Source organism: Brassica oleracea, chromosome C5 (genome assembly GCF_000695525.1).
Source record: "Brassica oleracea var. oleracea cultivar TO1000 chromosome C5, BOL, whole genome shotgun sequence".
Lineage (NCBI taxonomy): Eukaryota > Viridiplantae > Streptophyta > Magnoliopsida > Brassicales > Brassicaceae > Brassica > Brassica oleracea.
In genome coordinates, this window is record NC_027752.1 from 20,941,532 (window position 1) to 20,962,678 (window position 21,147).

The window sequence follows — 21,147 nt, forward strand, 5'->3', positions numbered from 1 at the left end:
TCAACCATCTTCACCAATCCGCATATCTGAACTATGACAACGATACATATCTTTATGGTAAATTAATTTTGTGCAAATGCATTTTTGAAGAAGATAAATATTTTTTGGATAAGCTATCATGAAAAAATAATCAATTCAAGTCCGATCAATGCTAGAGCATGATTAAGAATTCACTTACTGGATTCGTGAAATGAAACCTCCAATAAGTTGCCACATCTTTGACATATACAAAATATGCGAAGATTGTTAATAGTTTAAGAGGATGAAACAATTTATTATCTTTCTTCAAACAAGATAATCACAAAAAAACACAAACATTTACATGTTTCCTTTTCAAACATCATCTTTACTTTGTTTAAATTTCAACTGAATTTACTTTGTTACGACTATCAACTTTTTATACTACTTTTATTAAATCTATCAGTCATAACCACTTATGTTATTCCACATTGACTTCAAAACAAAGTAATACACTATTTTCGTTAACCACTATCGATCAGAAAAAAAAAAATATAATTCTCTTTCCACATATATTCATCTTTAATTTTTGTAAACATATTTTTTTTACTAAGACCACAACATAAATTGTTAATCATTTAAAAATAAAAAAGACGAACCCAACGCGTAGCGGCGGAAAGCCACTAGTATATATATTAATAAAAGAGACTTATCTCCCTTCTCCTGCTGCCGCATCAGCAATGTGCATAGGGCAAATAACGACACGTGGACATTTTCATTTTTCCTTTGTTACCGTTTAACTAGATTGGGCTTCTGTACTTTAGCTGGCCCATAACAAGATTTAGTTCGTATCATTGGCTCATTCTCAGATGTTCTGTGTCGGCTCGAATCCGCCGGAGACCCATGCAAAACCGCCAAAATTGTTCAGCTTCAGCTCCCCTTTCAAGCGATTAAGTAATTGATATTAATGATCTCATTCAAAACAGCCCACTACTTTCTCATCCATTCATCTTCCTTGCCTTCATTAGCAATTTCATTCAGCTATATATGCATCCTAGGGAATCTTCGCCAGAGCTCATCCTTTCGCAGTCTTCCCAACCGTATATCTCTAAAACAAACAAACTTACTTTTCCAAAATTGAAGAAACCACTAACCCTTGATTCTTTTGCCATGCGGATTCCTATTGTTCATTGATATTCTTCTAAAAAAATTGCAACGCATTGATTTTCTGAACAAAATCTTTGCAAATAACGTTTAAAGCTTTATCCTTTTTATGTCTCCTATATATTTGCATCTACGAAATCTTTGCGATGAATCTACGAAATCTCTGCTAATTACCAGCTCCAACAATGGCTAATTCCTTCATCATTCTTGCTGATTTGAAAGCCGGTCGCTGTTCGACCAGAGCCGAGGAGGTTTTGAGAGTCTAGGATTGTGTCTCAAGATGTGAATGCTCTCGCTCTCCAATCCTACAGCGGCAAGGACAAATCTCTAGGCGTTCTTGCTCCAAGTATTTACATATACCTCTTCTCTCTCTCAATATTTTTCCACCAGATTGGGTTTATGTGTAACTTTTATTATCTTTTGTGTGTATGTATGATTCAGTTTCGTGAGACTATATAACCGAGATGATGTTGATTTGTTTTGAATCGATGATGTTGCGGCCAAATTAGGTGAGATTCATAATTCTCTGTAAATAGATCTAAACCTTATTTGGATTCCAAAACTAAAAAAATTGTGTGGTTGTTGCAGGAGTTGAACGTTGGCGTATATATGATGTGGTCGATATATTGGAGAACATTGGGGTACTCTCACTTTCTTCAGAAAAAAGTTAGCTCATTTCACTCTGTTTTAGCTGATTCTATGTCTCTAGCAGGTTTTGTCTAGAAAAATGGAAGAATCTTCACTCTTGGAAAGGTTTTGTTCAGATTCTTCGCTTTTTGCATCGACTCAAGGTACCCTTTAAATAGCTCTCAATGTTTTTATTGTTTTGTCTCACTATCTGGTTTTTTTAGAGAATGGATTTTGATCTTTACTTTTGTTTACAGGAAGAAGGTTTGAGAAAGGGTTTTGGTATCTCGAGTATCTGCAGCATGTTTTTGAATCTAGGGGTTTTCAATTTTCAGACAGTGATCATGCGGTTGGAGACTCGGTAGAGAGCTGCAAAGATGAGTCTAAGCCTCAGAAATGTCCTAAATAGAAGTGGGAAGATGTAGAGCTAAAGGTCCCGAAAACTTAGAAGAACAATAACAATGTGTGCGAGTTGTTCTATGATACAAAAACGGTGACAAATGGGCTAAAGAGATTGATGGAAACCATTCTTCTGGAGATTCTAATGAGGCTGGAACGAAGCTAGGAGTTCATAACATCAATGCTAACAGTGGTTTTCCTGAGACAGTTGATCTGGTGTTTTATATGGACAAGAATGAGAAGGCATGTGACTTACGTGGCATTGTAATTTGTTACAAGGAGAACATACTAATCATATCGTGAAAGACATATGTGGCGATAAAGACGTGCTGGTCTAGAAGAAGTTCTTATTCGGTGAAAAAGGTTCTGTGAAATGTAGCTCAAACTCAAACAAGTGTTAGTAAGAAGATTTGATATAAGTAGACAAAGGAATAAAAACTAAGTCCTTAGAAGACAGAAGTAAGGTTGGTGATTCTGAGCTTTGTAATGACCTTAAGACAAACAGAGATGTGGAAGAATCTTCAAGAGAAGATTTTGCTGATGCTGAAGGTTTTAGGCTTTTACCCAATTCAATCAAGAGCATTTGATTGTGACAATAAAAATCAGTAAGGAAGAGCATTTGGATAGGATAGGCTGGGAGGAGAACAATGATAAAGCTAAGGGGGTGCTCAGAAGACTACAAGACAACACTTGGAGATATAATTATTCATCATAAGCACCAATTCTTTGCCAATACAAGGGCAAAAAAACCACCGACTACACTTAGAGATCTCTATTTTTTTTTTTAAACAATGTTGATTAGGAAAATTGTATTACAAATTTTTTGTGCTTTATAAAAAGTACTTTTAATATATTCACAAAATACACATGCAATTACATTTTTTCTTCGGGCATCAATTTTACTTTATGTTTAAAGTTCAACTAGATTAACTTTGTTACTACTATTAGCTATTTATTATATTTTTATTGAATCCATTGGTGAAAACCATTTATGATATTCCTCTTTGACATGAGCAACTTTAAAACAACGTGATACACTACGATCGCTAACCACTATTAAATGGATCTGAAAATTTGTCATTCTCTTTCAACATATTTGCATCTTCATATATTTTTAAATATTTTATTTACTAAGACCATAATATTAATTTAAAATTCATCAAAAAATAAAACATATGAACCCGGCGCTACACTAGTTATAATAATAAAGGAAACATTTAGAAAGCTTAAAACAAAATTTAAACAAAAATATATTTATATATGATGTGTTTTCACAAAAAATAAAGAAATTTCACAAAAATAGTCTTGATATTAATACACAAAATAATCTTCCCTTTAACACATAATTTTAAGCAACATAAAATATATCAATTTGGTCATCTATACAATTTCCTATCAATCCTCGCTTTATTTTTTCTTATATTTTTTAAAAATAAAATTATTAATAATATTACGAAAAATATACTTAGATAAATAAAATTAATTAGATTTGGCTTTGTTAGAATCAAAAATAGTTATACTACAATTTGAAGTTAAAATAATATATGTAATTTAATATACTCACAAAATGAGTAATTCAGCTAATCTAGTTTGTTATATCCAAAATCAAATATCTAACTAAAATAATAGTATATAATAATATTTTCTTTATTTTATAGTTTTAATTGTTAGATGACTCAAAACATATTAATAAAGCAAGATAAGTTATTAATCAGTTGTTACAATATAAACATATTAGTTTTTTTGTAAAATTTCTATATGCATGAGATTTCAAAATACTATCGTTATATTCATTTAATTTTGAATCGAATGCTTTATTTTTTCTTTCTGTTTTACTCTCAAAACAATATATATTGTGTTATACATAATCTTACTAAAATATATTTACATATCTAAAACAACAGTCAATCTAAATGCAAATAAATTAAGCAATCAAAATTTTAGTCTATTTAAAACAAAACAATATTATAGTTGAATTTCGAAAAGTAAATGAAATCCAATATATATCCAAAAGATAATTGTACTGGCTAGATATTACATATACAAAATCATATGTTTAACTAAAATAATATAATACTATTAATTTAAATTATACAAATAAATTATAAATAATTTAAAACCAAAATTAATCTATTATTATAATATATTTATTTTATAAATTATATTCGTGGATGAGTACCGAAAGAATCACCCAGTTAAATATTAATTAACACTGTACAATTACAGAAGTTAGAGAAGTGAGAACTAGTATATTCAACAAAGTCATCCACGAATGTCTATGAATGTCATGCTGTCAAAAAAAAAGTCATCCACCACAAACAATATTTTTTTTGACGAATGAATGACAAGAAATGTGATTGTATTACATAGAATATAATTAATTAGTTAATCAAACATAACAAACTAATCCTAATCATAACGTGATCAGTCACTTAGTAAAACTTTCTTGGTATGGCAAATTGGCAAGTAAGCAGTCACATCGGTAACCACTTTTTTAACAACCTTGGAAAAAAAACCTTTTATATGTTGATTAAGCTGTCTAACCACCACATGTAATTGCCTTCAAAATAATAATTAAGAATAGTGATGGAAAACAGAACTGATACTACTGTTTGGAGGATTTTAGAGATCTTCTGAACAATTATTTTGTTTTTCTACTAATATTAAATTGAACCATTATTTTATTTCACCAAAGATGATTGATTGCGCTTATCTATTCTATTAAATAGAGTCATTATTTTTATCTACTGTTGACAATTCATAATAAAATTATTTAATTAATTATTGATAACATATTTAATTATTTACTTTAAAAAATAAAATATATAACATTTTACAAAAATCTTAATACTTTTTAATAAAGATATTAATAATAAACCGATAGAAATATTAATTTTTTTAGTTGTAACAAAATTAGTTGAGAAAAAATCTGACAAAGTCCTACTAAATGTTTTTAAATATTTTTATAAAATAACGAATGAATTAATTTCGTGTAAGTAATATAATACTATTATAAATTAATGTTAATTAAAATTTATTATAAAACAAAAAATAAAATTCTATGCTATTTGTTAAAAACTTAATAATTATAATCTATATTATATTAAAATAGAAGTACTATATGAATTAAATATGAGAAAATATTAAATTGGTAGATTAACCTATTAAAAATTTATTGAAACGTATTATTTACAAAATATGCTATTATAAAACTTTGAAATTTAATTAATGCATTAAAGATATTACTGATAAGTCAATTTTAATTATAAATTTAATATTTATTTTTATTATAACAAAATCTGTTGAGAAAAATATAAAAATCTCACCAAAAGTTAAAATATCTTTTATAAAACAAAGAATTAGTTTAGTACAAAAAAAAGAAAAATTTCTATAATATGCCAAACTTAAAAATAGTGTGTAATTTTCCAAATTTCTCTTGACCAAATATGCAAAATATATATAAAAAAATATTTATACAAGAATGCTAATAGTATGAAAAATTATTTGTATATGCAATATTTATTTCGTGCAATACGCAGATCTTATTCTAATTTAATTATTATTTTAAAATCAAAATGAATTAGCTGACTGCTGGACTGAATCAAATCAATCAATAATCAAAATGTTAAGACTACTAAACTGAACCAAACTTATAACGGAAAAAAAAGGGTTTGATTTGGGTCCAAATCCAAGGCCTAATAGAATAAGTCCAGTGAGACATGTGGATCTAGCTTTGTACTAAAATTTGTAAGCTGCAATAGAATATAAGTCCAAGGGTATATACCCTCAATGCCAAGATACAACATAAGGCGAATTATTAACTCTGGGCCGTCATGCCGAAACAGAGACGGAAAACTTTGTGTTTATGTCGTCATCATCATCACTAGATGTCAAACAGGTTTACCAATCCCGTCCCGTACTGTAGCGGGTTAGTCATCGAGCGGGCCACAGCGGACCTGTCCCGCGCGGACTGCGATCCTCAGAATACCAGCCCAAACCCGTACCGCAGAACATATAGGCCTTCGCGGGCCGTCCCACGGGATGTCTCCTTATCAAACCGTCTACTACAGCTTCCTCCATGAATGTTCAAGTGGAAGAGTTGTGTAAAAGAGTTAAATAGAGCTCATTAAGCTTCACTAAAAGCCTTATCAAAATCTATACCATAAAGCTCTGTTTGTGCTTGCGTTCTTGAGTTAAAAGCTTTTTTTTTGTTATCAGCATAAGATTTTATTAAGTTTGAATCTGATTGAGTTGCTGTCTTTGTAATAACTTGGCTAAAAGTGTTGTATGTCTTCATCAAACCATCTCCTTTTGTAATTCTTTGGATTTCAAAAAAAAAAATCGTGAATCACTTTGTCAAATTATACAAGTGACATGATATACAACTAACTTTTCTCCTAAACAACATCATTGTAACCAAATTCAATTTAAGAAAAACATCATTTCACAGTACTGAAAACAAAATCAATCAACTTAAACAAGAAATCTCACATTGTAATAAAGCAATTCATAGTTGTGTGTAATAAAAAGAAAAAACCAAATCAAAACACCACCAGAGCTCGAATCGTCATCGTTGGAGTCGTCATCGCCGGATCTCGAATCATCATCACCGGAGCTCGAATCATCATCGCCGGAACTCTTTATGTTTTCTGGGAAAAAGTCACAAGAATCGCTTTCCTCTCACACTATTTTTCGTTTTTTTCAAGTAAAATAAGAAATGAAAAAAAATGTGGGTCCATGTAATTCCACATGACCCGTTTCGGCCCATCTCGCAAAAGACCCAGTCCCGTGAGATCCGCAAATTTACGGATCTAAAAAACCTCGTCCCAATACTGCTCCGCGACAGTTTTTTACCGACTAGGCCTGCGGTCCAAAGTCCATTGCGGTCCAAGTCTATGATTGCCATGTCTGATCATCGCGCAAGTTTCTCTGTTACTGATAAGTGGGCTTGATTATAATAATGAAAGAGATATGGGCTGGCAACACAAAAGCCCAATACCAACTAATGACTTGAAAATAAATGAGTTGGGAGAGCGAAGAGACGAAAGATTGAAAAATCAGAGTGATGAGATCTTCTTGCGATCGGTTGCAGGAAGCTTTGTTGCAGTGCCATCGTCGGATGCCGGAAGGACAAGCGCGCAGGTCTGGATGCAGACATCTGAACAAAGCGTTGGCGGAGTGCGTGGTGGGGGAGGCTTGCCCTGAGGAATATGAGGCGGTGAGGTCGTTTTGCTCAAGCGGGGGAACCAGCCTGAAGCGGAAACAGTGCGAGGAGGCTCAGTTCTCACTTTCTCTCTGTCTTTCTGGCCATCAGAGAGACTTTGAGCAGCAGCCTTAGTTAACGAACGAACCACAAGAGAGAGGAGTGAGGATGAATTGGCATTGTTGGATCTGGTGAGCTTGGAAATAGGGTTTAGTGAATTTCGATTGAATATTTGATCTCTTCAGCTTTGTGTTTGTGGTGTTGAGGGAAGCTTTTACCACCTCCAAATGGTAGAGAATGTGAAGAATAATTTTAAGAGAGGATCAAAAGTTGGGGTGGGTTCATCTGCAAAGTAATCCTCTTTAGATTGGTTTAAATGTGTTATAAATTGGAGGGAAATCAAGAATCTATTGGGGTGGGTTCATCTGCAATGATTGAATCTTGTAACGGTATTCAGCTCTGTAGTTGGGGATGATGTTGCTTTCTCATGAATTTGTATGATTAGAATTTTACAAACATTGCTGCTTCTGTTTTATGCACAGACGTTAGAGTCAAACAGCTTATTAGCCTCTCTGCTGCTGCGAGTGTGATCAATCAAACGATCTCAGGTCTATTGTTTACTTGGTAATACGTTTTGTTCTCCATTGTTGGGAGAGGATGAAGAAGAAACTTCATTGTATCCTCCTGCACACTACACCTTCGTTTTAGTATTTTGATTCCTCGTGTCGTTTTCTAGATTTTACACTACAAAAATTCAATCTTTGTCAAGTTGAACATGTTTTTATTTCCCCTTTCTATCAGTTTTTATTTACACCATCTCTCGTCCATCCACTCACTCGGCCACGTTGATATATCACAAATAAAGGTAAAAGCCACAAAATAGAATTCGATTTTGGAGTGATTCTCCGGCGACGATAAGCTAAAAAAAGAGATAGAATGGGAAGGTCACTAATTTTCTCGGGAAGCATGTCAATGAGAATCTCTCAATCATCTCTCCCTCTCACAACCCCATTTTCATGCCGAGCAGTAGTAACCAGAGATTTCCGACATGGATTGTTGTGTTCAACGATTTCGTCTAACAGCTCCACGACAAGACTCCGAACAAAAGCTGTTCTGTCTGATCAGAAGCAGCATTATCCCAGAATCGGCGCTAAAACCACCGGACCTATCTCCCCGGCACATCTCCTTCAAGTCGTCGAAGCCGCCGCTAAAACCGGAGCAGAGGTTCAAATTGCATTTCAGTTATCCGATTTGTTGTTTGTTTTATTGGGAAACTGATTTGAAAAAGAAAAAAAGAACCTTTGATGAGACTTTTTGGGTTCATAGAATTAAAAGAAAAACAATTTAGTTTGTTGTGATTTGTTTTGTAAGGTGGTAATGGAAGCTGTAAACAAGCCAAGGAATATCACTTATAAAGGCCTTAGTGACCTTGTAACTGAGTAAGGATCTGTGCTTGTGTACGTTGAGGAGGTTCTATCTATGATTACCTGAAGCATTGAAAGTGTTTAGTATCTGCTGATTTTTTTTTTTATTATTACAGTACTGATAAAGCAAGCGAGACTGCTATTTTGGAGGTAGTGAAAAAGAATTTCAGTGATCATCTTATCCTTGGTGAGGAAGGTGGTATCATCGGCGATTCCTCTTCTGATTACCTCTGGTGCATCGATCCTCTTGGTTTTCCCTCTCTCTCTCTCTCTCTCTCTTCCTCATGTTATGCGTTTTGCTTTAGAGTGAGAATTGAGTAAAAAAAGTCTCTTCCTTTAGATGGAACAACCAATTTTGCTCATGGATATCCCAGTTTTGCTGTTTCCGTTGGTGTTCTCTATCGTGGAAATCCCGCTGCTGCTTCTGTGGTACACATTCCACAAACTAACTTTTTGTTGATGCTTTGGTTAAGTAAGTCAAACAAACAACTCTTCATGATGGTAGGTAGAGTTTGTTGGTGGTCCAATGTGCTGGAACACTCGAACCTTTTCTGCTACTGCAGGCACAATGTGACAACTTAATTTATGCTCATAGGTTATTTATTTAAGATTTGTCTTAACTAGTTCACCTCTTAGGCGGTGGAGCTTCGTGTAACGGGCAGAAAATCCATGTCAGTAACACCGATGCTGTAAGTTACTTAATCTGGAAACCAGTTTTGTTTGGAGGCAACAGTTTGTGGTCTTCTTACACATCTATTTGTTGGTTTGATTCTAGGTGGAGAGAGCACTTCTTATCACAGGGTTTGGATATGAACATGATGATGCGTGGAGTACTAACATGGAGCTTTTCAAAGAGTTCACTGATGTGAGCCGAGGAGTGCGAAGGCTCGGTGCTGCAGCAGTCGACATGTGTCACGTGGCTCTCGGGATTGCCGAATCGTATTGGGAGTACCGTTTAAAGCCATGGGACATGGCTGCTGGTGTTCTTGTAATCTTCTTGTTTTTCTTCTTCTTACCAAACTAACTACTAATGTTGTTAAGCTTGAATCTATCCATGTCTGAAATTTTTGAACACAGATAGTTGAGGAAGCTGGAGGAGCTGTGACTCGTATGGATGGAGGGAAGTTCACTGTGTTCGATAGGTCTGTTTTGGTGTCCAACGGCGTTCTTCATTCCAAGGTCTTAAAATGCTTTTTTTAGTCTTTAATGCTCTAGAGATATTTACTCTTAACATGTTTTCTGGTTTTATAGCTTCTGGATAGAATCGCACCAGCTACTGAGAATTTGAAGACGAAAGGAATCGATTTCTCCTTATGGTTTAAGCCTGAAGATTATCATACAGAACTTTAAGTTTTTGTGTTTGTTCAAGAAAGGTATCATATTGCTATATGGCTTTTACCTCTTTGAGTTACATTATTATATTATATGAATAATCGGTGGAACTTTAGTTACAATAAGATTTGTGTTTCCAACAATGACTTACACTTGTTGAACAAAGGCTTCATGGATCAACAAACCGGTCTTCCATCGTCCGGTCCACACCTCATAGAGACCAAACTGAAGCTTGGTATCTTGGTTATCCGCTGTGGGGCTAACCGAGATTTCGAACTGGCCATCAGATTCGTCAGGTATATTGACCGGTTCGGACCCGCCTTTGTTCTGGTTAACAGATTTGATTTTTTTCCACACCGTCTTGCCTTTCTTTCCGATTTTAGCAGACATGGCGAGTGGGGCTCCGTCCCAACCGGTAGCCTCCGGTTTAAACGAGATTTTGAAACCGATTTGGTATGCCTTCCCGGGTTCAGTCTTATCGAACGAACCGGTTACTTCTAACCAACTCACCATCTTCATCTCAGCAGGCACCCTATAACCAAATACCAACAATCAAATGAATCAGTTAAAGGCTTGAGACTTTTGGTATTAGTTAGTAACCCACAAAGTTGGTTTATCGGTTTAGTCGGTATAAACCGGAAGGTACCGTGGTTCTTTAGGGATAACCCAATATCTTGAGTCACCTCCCCAAACGAAATTAAGACCACTCGGTTGAAAAATCCATGCTTTTCTATTGGTCTGCCAATTTTAACCCAAAAAAAACACAAGCGAGATAAACATTTTTAAAAAAAATCAGAATTTAGTTTATTTTGTAGTCTTACATCAAGTTCCATCTTGGAGTCTGCCATGTAATGCGAACTCTTTTGTGAGGACATTGCTTTGGAAAAAAACGCATCTTTCGAAATGAGATTTATATAGGGAAAAAAGGTAGAACAAATATAAAAGATCGTGACAGAAGAATGAGAAATCAGTAATTTACGCAAATTCTTTAACGTTTCTTCAGTTGGAGGAGGGACAAAGTAAAATAAAAATGCTTGAACAAGAGGCAATGAAAGGCAAAGCATATATCCACAGCTTGCTGCACTTTATCTCAAATGCGAATCTGAAAATCAAACAATGTACTTTTTGAAAACAAGCTGACACTGTTATTTGTTCTGTTATATTAATTTCAAGTTACTTTGAAAAGTGAAGAATACACCCATTGTTTTTGGGTCATCTAGTAGATTGATTATGTTCGTACCATCGTCTGTTCTGTCATAAAACCGAACCAGAAGTCCCTTATATGTGAGTTTCAGGAAAGAGTCCCACAGTTTTGAGAAAAGTGCTTTCAACAGAAAAAAAAAGTTTGGTTAATCTGAATAAACTAATCTTTGAGCTCCCAAGTAGAAGAATATAACAGAAACTACTCAAGTTTCATTAGTTCAATACACACACAGAAAAGATAAGCAGGCACAGAGACAAAACTTCATTGGCGTTTAATATTTTCTTCTATCAGTCCGCATACTTTCTCTCAATCATCAATCACTTGTGCCGCGTCCGGTTGTTTACCAGCAGCTTTCGAACTGCACTTGTCTTCTTCCATCTGAGATAGAGGCTCCAACGAAACAGCTTTCTTTTCTTGGGTGACTCTTCTGTCACCCAAGAGTCATCAAATTCATTCATCACAGCAATTGTGTTTATATTTGTTTTAGGCCCTGTTCGTTTGCTCACCCAGGTGATCCATCTGGGTGAAGATGCAAATCAATGTTCGTTTTGTGCATTATAATGCTACATCCAGATGGATCACCCAGCTGAATTTTTAAAAACTCATCTCAAATTCTCACCCAAATGAAGGTGAGTCTTGATGGTGCATCTGAATGCACATGCATCTAGTTCAGTCCAAAATGATTAATGACAAAAATGACTTTTTAAAATCAAAATATTATTTTCAAACCGTAAATTCTATTTTCTTGCATATACATTTTTTCGCTATAACAAAAAAATACATTTTCTCGCAAAAACTGAAAACACACATTCCCGCTAAAACCGCAATATGCGTTTTTCCGCAAAAAAAAAAAACGTAAAACGCACATTTTCATAAAAACACATTTTTCGGTCAAACCAGTAAAATCGCATTTTTCGACCAAAACCGAAAAAACGCATTTTTCCTTCAAAACTGAAAAATGCATTTTCCCGCCAAAACCAAAAAACACAATTTTCCCGCCAAAACCGGAAAACACAATTTTCCCGCCAAAACCGGAAAACACAATTTTCCCGCCAAAACAGAAAAACAGAATTTTCCCGCCAAAACCGAAAACAGAATTTTCCCGTCAAAACTGAAAAAACGCATTTTCCCGCCAAAACCAGAAAACACAATTTTCCCACCAAAACCGGAAAACACAATTTTCCCACCAAAATCGCGAAAAAGCTTTTCCCGCCAAAATCACGAAAAAAAACTTTCCCGTCTAAATCGTGAAAAAAAACTTTTCTCGTCGAAAACACTTTTCCCTCCAAAACCGCAAAAATACACTTTTCCCGTCCAAACGCAAAACCATATTTTTCCGCCAAACCCATAAAAGCGTATTTTCCGCCGAAACCACGAAAATACACTTTTTCGCCAAATACACTTTTTCCCTCAAAAACCGCAAAAATATTTTCCGCCAAAACAGTAAAAATGTTATTTTTCTGCCGAAACATAAAAAATTATATTTTAGTCATTTTATTGACAAGTCCACCTGGATGCAGATGAAAGTTAAAAAATGAAAAGCAAACGAACATAGTTGCATTCAGATTCATCTGGATACATAGACGAAATGAAGAAACGAACAACACCCAGATGGAGCATCTAGATAAGACATCTAGATGGACCATCTGAATGCATCTTCCAGATGTACAAACCAACAGGGCCTTACTTAACAAAGAATATAAATATTCTAAAAAAGTAAGCCAAAATTAAAAAGTTCATCGAATGATTTGTTTTTTCCCTTATACTCAAAATACATTTTACACATTCCTCTAGAAACAAAAACTTTCCAAACGGTCAATAACCAAACTATTACATAGCACAAATTTGTAGATAGTGCTAGAATCCGACCGTTGCAACCTCAATTTCCATTAACGGTAATATTATCAGCCCTTTTTACTTATATAAGTCAAGTTAAACTCAAGTTTTTTGTCCTAACCCAATTGTCTCTTACACTTATTTCTCTTTCTAAAATGGAGTCTCAACAACCCAATCTCGAAACATCTCTCAAAATTCGATCCGACAACCACGAAGTCACCGTTTTGAACTCACCTCTCAAAACTCAATCCGACCCTCACGAAGTCACCGTTTTAAACTCTGAATCGCCTCCTCGGCTGCTCCCTGAAACAGTAAAAAATCAAGGATCTCCTCCACGAGTCTCCATTAACGATTCTATGAAGAAAATCGTGACACCAGATCGTCTCAGAGTCCCTGTAGCTTTCAAGCACCCAGAGAGGTAATCTTGATCAAGTGAAAGAACCGGTCGAACCCAATTCAAAATCAGACCGACCGGTACACAGTGATTTTAATTTTGTAAATTTTTTTTAAAAAAATCTCAGGTATAAAAGTCCAACAGACGCAATGATGTCTCCAGTTACTCAAGGTCTCCTCGCAAGAAGCAGAAAGCCTTCCGGTTCTCTTATCCCACCCAGCTTCAACCTATCCAAGGCTTAATTTTTCAATCATATACCAAATCGAAAACCGGTTTTAGCCGGTTGATGAATTTGTAGCTTGAACCGAATAAAGTTTTTGCATGGTTTTGTTGGCACTTGCGTTACTGTATTTTCTTATGCTCATATTCTATAAAGAGAAATTAATACAAATCCTTTCTCCCCACTGATCCTTGTTGAGGGTTTCGACTTCTATGTCAATGTCAATTTTACAAGCATCTTTTGCCTTTGGGAGTCCTTAAACTTACACTAAGCGCTGTTTTTATGTAAGCTAAACGGCACACAATTGGTTAAAATTATAATGAAACGGCACGATATGCTATATAATTCCGTTTTCTAAAGACATTATTAATAAGACCACACTTTGAAACTTATCGTCATCATTGGTTCGACCGTGCTTCTAAAAATTTAGTCGTAAAAATTTAGTTGTAGGTAAATTGGTTGTAGCTGTAAAGTTGTTACTGTAGATTTTTTTGCAGAAACTTTTGTTGTAATTAAATTTGTTGTAGCTGTAAATTATAGGCTGTAGATATTTTAAAATAAAATATGTGAAATCTCTGATGTATATATAAAATAATTATTTTTTTATCAATTAAATAATTTATATTAATATTTTTTATAAATTCTCAAATTTTATTATTATTTAAAATGTGATATGTAAATAATATATATTTTATTTAAAATATTTCAATAATTTTTACAACACCCAAAATTGAATTAAATATTTATAGATGTTTTTAATTATTATTATCTAATTTATTTGATATTATAAACAGTTTTTTTATTTCACAGATTCTACAGCATATAAAAGAAAGCTTTAGGTTTTTTACCTAAAATACATTAAAAAAAAATTTGCTTTAATTTTTTTTTGCTGTAGCTTTAAAAATAAAGCTAAAGCATGATTGGTAAAAGTTTATAAAAACTTGATTTAGGCTTTAACTATTAAAAATAAATGTACAACATGATTGATAAAATTTAATGATTTAAAAGTAAATAAAGCTAAAGTAAGGAGATAAAGTCCAACCAATCACCCATTCGGAAACTCGCTATCCGTGCGGCATGTCTGGCTGAAAAATTGGAAATAAAATGGGGAGTAATCGCCCTTTTTTTTGGTTATATAACTTACTAGTGGTGTGTCTGCGCTACGCGCGGGATGTAGTTTGATAGTTAACCACTGGTATTGTGTCAAATTGTTGTCTAAATATTTTGATAGGTAGAGGAAGTAGGGGTGTTCAATCTGGATATCGGTTCGGTTTCAATTTGATTTTTTCGGTTTTTTAGTTTATATACCATTGCTTTTCTGTAGCTCATTCAGTTTTATACTAAAAACCATAAATTTATTTATTTTTAAAAATATTTTATGAATTTTACTTTATATGATTAGATATCGGTTATATAATAGCAAGATATTTCGATTTTTAAGTAGCTTATATAACATGAAGATATTTCAATTTTTAAGTAACATGAATTTTGTGTGATCTATCTTGTTTATGTTTTTGCAACTTGTTTCGGCTAATGTCTGGTTTCATAATGTTCAGTGATTTGAACCTTTTCTTCTTCTGCGTATAAAAAAGCTAAGTTATAGTATTTTGCTATACTTACCTCAAATTTGTATATAGTTTCACTTTTTGAATGGCATATCAAATTCAATAATGAAATAAAGAACATTAAATGTGTTTATTGTGTACGAAGTGGAATCCAACACAATAGGCCTTAAACCTAACTCTGATTCCCCACCTAAAGAAAGTTAGGTGATTTCCTCGTCAATTGTGACAAAAGAGCTGCATCAGTGACCTCTTCTACCGACCATCTGCACTCGGAACGACGGACAACTTGCACATTGGAACTTGAAGAATGTGTAAAGCTAATCACCATTTTCTAAACTCAATGTATGTAGTATATACTTTAAATAAATTTTATTAGGACAACATTACCTGACTAAACCCACTGCATTGTCATCATTGAATCCAGTGCAGCTAAAAGATGTGAATCAATGAAGGAGCTTGCGCTTAGAACATGCGACGTATCAGCCACCTCAGCCTTGCAAAGGAACTCCACAGCCTACGGGTAACATAAGTGAAATACATTTGTTAGATACTATAAGCTGAGAACTATGAAACAAAATTCATTGGAGAGTCTTGGAAGTTTAAAATCTTATTCAAGCTGCAATATTTAAGATAATTATACGCAAAATGAACGATTAGGCATGAGAATATTTAAAATACAGTCAATTATTAAACTCAGCTTAATAGAGTCTTAGAATTGAACCTTGCTAAGTGGATGTACATGTGGGGTTGAGTTGTGAAAGTAGCTATTAATCTCTTGGAACGTGACTGACTCAAGTTTCTTAACACCACCGTCCTTGGATGTAGTTAAGGATCCATCCCCACCTCCACAGAACCTGCATCATGTTTGGTTAATGTGAGATTAGAATGCCCGAATAAGCTGCAAAGCCTAAAATAACAATTATATGTATCAGTAATTTACTCTTTTAACAATCCCTGCGTGGCTCAGCTTTCGTTGTCAAAGAGTGTGATCACTGCTGATGTCGCATTGAGGAATAAACATGCACTAACAAAATAAGCTAGCATGAAAATGGTACTTTACTACAAAATAGCCACATAAACAAAGTAGCCGTTTTACCACCAGCAAATTTGGGATTTATGTTTGTTGCAACCATTGCTTTAGGCTCCCCACTCAAGGGTTCTAACTTGTCATGGAGGAGATTTGTGACCTTGTCGAATACACTAACACAAAGAAGCGGTTGACCTGCAGAAGTGTTTGAGGTTTTTCAGAAACAAACAGAGTTCAAGGCAACCTCAAACAAAATCAACTTAAGACAAATTAATAACGTACATGTATGTTTGAATTCTTCTCATTTGGAATGCAAGCCGTAGGGTTCATCAACTCGACAAAGTTGATATGCTCTGTGAATCAAACACAGACCGGTGAATCACACAGCTTGAAGTGGATGTTGCTTCTTGCAACATCAGAACAACTGAGCTCGTACACTCTTCCTTCCCTCTGTAGATTCTTGAAACTGTTAAGCCGGTGTGGGGGTGATGAAACATTGTCACTATAATGAAAGTTGGAATAGATTATCGTAAATAAGAAAGTAGAATACACGTCAAGTTATTGAGTACCTTCTCGTCCAAACAACATGTCAACTCTCCATATAAGCTCGTCTCTTTTCTTCAGATTCCGAGTTTCAAAAAATAGAAACAAATGGGCCACCACAACCTCCTTACAACGGCCAATCTTCAGATTGGAAGGGTTTACTTGGGAAGTCGCCATTACAGTGAGCTAGAATTTGGCAAGGTATAGTGTGAGAAAGAAAATCCAAAAACAATGAGTCACATATGAAGAAAAAGGACAATATATATCAAATTCTAGTCTTAACGGAGAAGCCGAAGAATCGCCATTCACTAGCACGTTGTGGGGATAATTGATTGGAGGAATTACGGAGGTTAGTAACGCCGTCGAGAAGGAAGCAGAATGGATGAAGCCTTATGCCAATATTCTAATCTTCACCATCACTTGTAGGTTCAAAAAAGTTGGCCTCTGCGTAAACTTACTTTTGGGGCAAAGGGTTTTCTTAAGGAAATAAAGTTGCGTTAGTCCAAAATTAATTGTCAGCCCATTTAACAAACAAATGACGTGTCCGCTAGCCCATCGCAACATCGTTCTCAGTGAGAACACAGAACTGGAAGGTTGAGGGAATTTTGCCACGTGTCGCAGAAAGAGGTAGGGTATGCTGATGTGGCAGTCTAAATGAAGAGAACATTCTCCTTTGTATATATAGATAGATACTCGAGACAAAATTTCAATAGATTGCGTTGGTGCAGTTTTTAAAGATCTTTTAAAAAGTGAGTTACATGATAAAACACTTTCCTCCTTCTTTTATCATTTTAATACACAAGTTGTCTGAAGCACATTTTCACAGAATTTTATGCGATTTTTGGACGGTTTTACCCTAAAAGCAAGAAACAAGTTGAGTTTTGTTGTTTAGTTCACATTACTAGGTTATGAATTTTTTTGGTTGGAGTATTAACAAAGGTTAGTTTATAAATTTGTCGACTTAGTTTCTAGCCATTTGATTAAAAAAGGGAAAAGAATCTAACGGTTCTGTTTTTTTGTTTCCCACATATTTTTTTTTTGTTATTATCTTATATTATAATATATACAATAAATTATATTTTTTCTATTATGTTTTGAGATCCATTTGTATATATTTATTTTGGTATTTTAAATTTGAATTAAGTGACAATTTCTCGTAGACAACATATTGTGGACGCTGTACTTTGAAAGAATGAGCCGTGTACGGTTTATTTCTACGAATGAGTTATGGATGGTGTATATCAAAGAACAAATATAGTAGTATCCACGGACATGCCTTACATATTTGTGAACACATTTTCTGGATGAAATGTTTGTGGACAAATAAAATGTAGACACATATGTTGTGGACTAGAGAGATGTGGTTGGTTAATATATGTTATGTATACCATATAGGATTTTGATAATAGCCATCATCATCATCTTTAGCATCATTATCATCATCCCAACCAGCCCAGTCACCATTGTCCTTTGTCCTTTATTCGTTGTCTTACTTGCAACAACATTAAAAGTCTCACTCACCGTGTGATCTATGTGTTTATGACTGAGTCAGGAGAGAACAGAGTCGTCGCCGGAGAAGGGGAAGAAGAAACCGTAGCAGAGTAAGAAGTAGAAGAAGATGAAGCTTAACATCACTAAACTTTGAAAGATTCGATTTTTTGTTTGGTTTCTCTTTCTGGGTTTTTCTTGGATATTTGTTATTTTGTGATAAATAAAGAACATACGAGATATGGAGAATAGCTGTCTTGGACAGTTGGAGGTGGAAGATGGTGAAAATTTAATGACAGTGACAACCCACTTTCTATTTAATTTTAATGGTGTAACAAGTGATAATGTTTGCACTTAGCTAAAGGGTATACAAGACAAATCATTCTAAAATTGTGTCTTTCAAAAACAATGTGCCTTTCTTTGTAATTGAAAAGACAAATTGTGTCTGTCAGCGTAAATTTCTCTCTTTTAAATGAATAATAGGCGCATGTTCGTTTAACATACTTATTCTCTGGTTTTTAATGTTTCCCTTTAATGAAGGGAAAAATTGTCTTTGTCTTTCATCTTCTTCATTAGGTTTTTTTTCTTCTGAAGCTCAACCCAACGACTGCTCGATTTTTTTGCTATTTTCATCAATTTTCTTCATTTCTTTTGCTGTTTTTGCTCATCTTAAGTGTCTCTTTCCGTTTTGATAAAAAAAATAGTGTTTGTTTTCGTTTTCTTTTGATTCTCATGTAAGAACAAGCAAGAGTTTGAGTTTTTTTCAACAGACCGATTTTTTTATCCGAATTTGATGAAATCGCCACGTTACCACACCGCTTAACGCCTTTATTCCGATTAATCGACCGTCGAGCTGGTCCAAGCTTTTCCTAAATGGATTCTGAATATTTATCATGCCTTACTTCCGGCTATTGGAGGTAAAGGGCTTTATGGTATGAGAGTGCATAAATGTGTTCTAGCATCTGGAGCTAGGTAAGTGTTACAATGTTACGGTTTGTGTATTTCTTTCTATTTGATTTCTTATGGTTTTTTACTTACGTTAGGTATTCAGGCCCAACCATTCACTTTGTGGATGATGAGTATGACACCGGGAGGTACTTGCTCAAAGTGCAGTCCGTGTGATTGCCAATGATACACTAGAGGAGTTGGCTAAAAGGGTTCTTCATGAGGTACCCACTACTAGATAAATACATTTTGAGCATTGAGGTTCACGATGCAGAAGATTTCATTTACTTCTTCTTGTTCCATTTTTCGGTTTAGAAACACAAACTGTATGTGGGAGGTGGTTACTGCCATTTGCGAAGAGCGGATTAAATGGAGAGAAGATGGTGTCCCCCTCGTTCAAAGCAAAGACAACCCTGATGAGTACTATTAGAATGATCTTTAGGTTAAACTGAATTGGGTCTCAGATTGGTTTGGAAACAATTGTTTCAACCTAGTTTATAGTCTTCGGGAAGTAGAACAAGTTTTTGTCCGAAGTTTCAGACTGAGATATGTTTCTGAAGCTAAATTTTAGTTTCGGTTGGGTTGAAATCGCATGGAAAGAGTGTTTTTATTGTATAAAACCATATTCTTATTTCTAATTCCACGCAAAAGCTCCTATTCATTAACCCCCCTAAAGATATGTGTTTTTTGACGAATAGGTGGCTCCGTGGCAAAATGGTTAGAACCTTGCGTCGTGACGCACTAAAGAGTACCTTACAATTTCAAACGTTGTCATCATGATCATTGTAATTCAACACCATATATCCATCATCAGGCATCATTACACAATACAAAGAATAGGACAATTTTTTTGTTTTTTTGTTTTTGTCTCTGCAACGGAAGCCAATAAGTCAAACAGGTTTAGAGAGATCTATAAGCTTTAGTATATTCTCAAGAAATGGTAAAAAGTAGCTAACGCATCAAAACAAACCAACAACAACAACAATAATGGAAACAAAGAAGACAACAACCACCTCAAACGAAACTGGAAGTGCAAATAAGAGCATCAAGTTTCCGAAGAGGTACAAGATACCAAACATACTACTTTACCCACCAAGAAACTATAAAGCATCGCCTTGTTGGGCTTATTGCGCCTCGAACTTCAGTCAAAGTGCACCATGGCAAACTCTTTATGGATGTTGCCTCGCCATAGAGGCATAAGGCGTTTTGAAATCCGGATATCCGGAAACCACAAATCCGGATCCAGATATTAAATCCACAGATCCGACGGATCCGGATTTGGATCCGGGTACCCTAAAATTTTCAAATATTTGGATCCGTCTCAGGCCTAACGGGAGTAGTAAATATTTCTGGTCCGAAGCCCCCCCCTCCCCCGCTACATGCAAGTTTTATGTGATCTACTTCCCCATGAAAACTATGATATAGCACCAAATGTCCACCAAAGTCTGATCCCGTGATATTTCTCGCCGAAAACAAAGTTCAAAACCTATTTCTCCTAGAAAATAAAGTTCTATCAAAATTTCCTCTAAGTTATAAAGATCGAAATCTCAAAACCCATAAATCAATTTATGTTGGTTTAATGTTTTTAAACAAACTGTAAACCATGTCAACCCAATGACTAACCAGATTAAAACCAGATTACACCCGATTATGACCCACAAATTAATTAAAACCGGAGTAAGGATCTTAAACCGACCCAGCATCAATCTCCACTAAAAACCCTAGAATAAAGAAGTTCCCAAATTGAAAAACCTAAAGATTGAAATTAAGAGAACGGAATTGCGATGTCAGTGTTGGTAAGGGTTTTTCTCGGATTTG

At 34.7% G+C, this 21,147-nt stretch overlaps 3 protein-coding genes and 1 long non-coding RNA gene across 9 annotated transcripts; 2 read left to right on the forward strand and 2 right to left on the reverse strand.

Annotated features, from left to right (window-relative positions):
* The first annotated feature begins 7,971 nt into the window (after positions 1-7,971).
* Positions 7,972-10,234, forward strand: LOC106343092 (phosphatase IMPL1, chloroplastic). The gene is made up of 9 exons (XM_013782223.1): positions 7,972-8,575; positions 8,723-8,790; positions 8,892-9,025; positions 9,116-9,204; positions 9,281-9,338; positions 9,412-9,464; positions 9,551-9,763; positions 9,853-9,954; positions 10,027-10,234. Exons 1-9 carry the CDS (start codon positions 8,288-8,290, stop codon positions 10,123-10,125), a joined length of 1,104 nt encoding a protein of 367 aa, XP_013637677.1. The 5' UTR covers positions 7,972-8,287; the 3' UTR covers positions 10,126-10,234.
* Positions 10,219-11,759, reverse strand: LOC106343093 (protein PHLOEM PROTEIN 2-LIKE A9). Of its 2 annotated transcripts, XM_013782225.1 has the most exons (4): positions 11,348-11,759; positions 10,929-11,209; positions 10,754-10,845; positions 10,219-10,639 (listed from the first exon to the last, which is right to left on the reverse strand). In XM_013782225.1, the coding sequence occupies exons 2-4, from the start codon at positions 11,169-11,171 to the stop codon at positions 10,255-10,257; spliced, it is 720 nt and encodes a 239-aa protein (XP_013637679.1). In that variant the 5' UTR covers positions 11,172-11,209; positions 11,348-11,759; the 3' UTR covers positions 10,219-10,254. The 2 variants fall into 2 exon arrangements, with proteins under 2 accessions (XP_013637679.1, XP_013637678.1); XM_013782224.1 differs by lacking the exon at positions 11,348-11,759 and having other exon boundaries at positions 10,929-11,260.
* A 1,317-nt stretch (positions 11,760-13,076) lies between these two features.
* LOC106293265 lies at positions 13,077-13,945 on the forward strand. Its single transcript, XM_013728921.1, has 2 exons — positions 13,077-13,565; positions 13,669-13,945. The coding sequence occupies exons 1-2, from the start codon at positions 13,303-13,305 to the stop codon at positions 13,781-13,783; spliced, it is 378 nt and encodes a 125-aa protein (XP_013584375.1). The 5' UTR covers positions 13,077-13,302; the 3' UTR covers positions 13,784-13,945.
* Positions 13,946-15,381: 1,436 nt separating this feature from the next.
* LOC106293657 lies at positions 15,382-17,333 on the reverse strand. Of its 5 annotated transcripts, none has more exons than XR_001260577.1 (7): positions 17,180-17,333; positions 16,923-17,082; positions 16,636-16,803; positions 16,267-16,548; positions 16,048-16,180; positions 15,714-15,840; positions 15,382-15,589 (listed from the first exon to the last, which is right to left on the reverse strand). It is a non-coding gene; the product is annotated as an uncharacterized LOC106293657 (long non-coding RNA). The 5 variants fall into 5 exon arrangements; XR_001260574.1 differs by having other exon boundaries at positions 16,636-16,819; XR_001260575.1 differs by having other exon boundaries at positions 16,267-16,350; positions 16,423-16,548; positions 16,636-16,819; positions 16,923-17,326.
* Between the last annotated feature and the right edge of the window lie 3,814 nt (positions 17,334-21,147).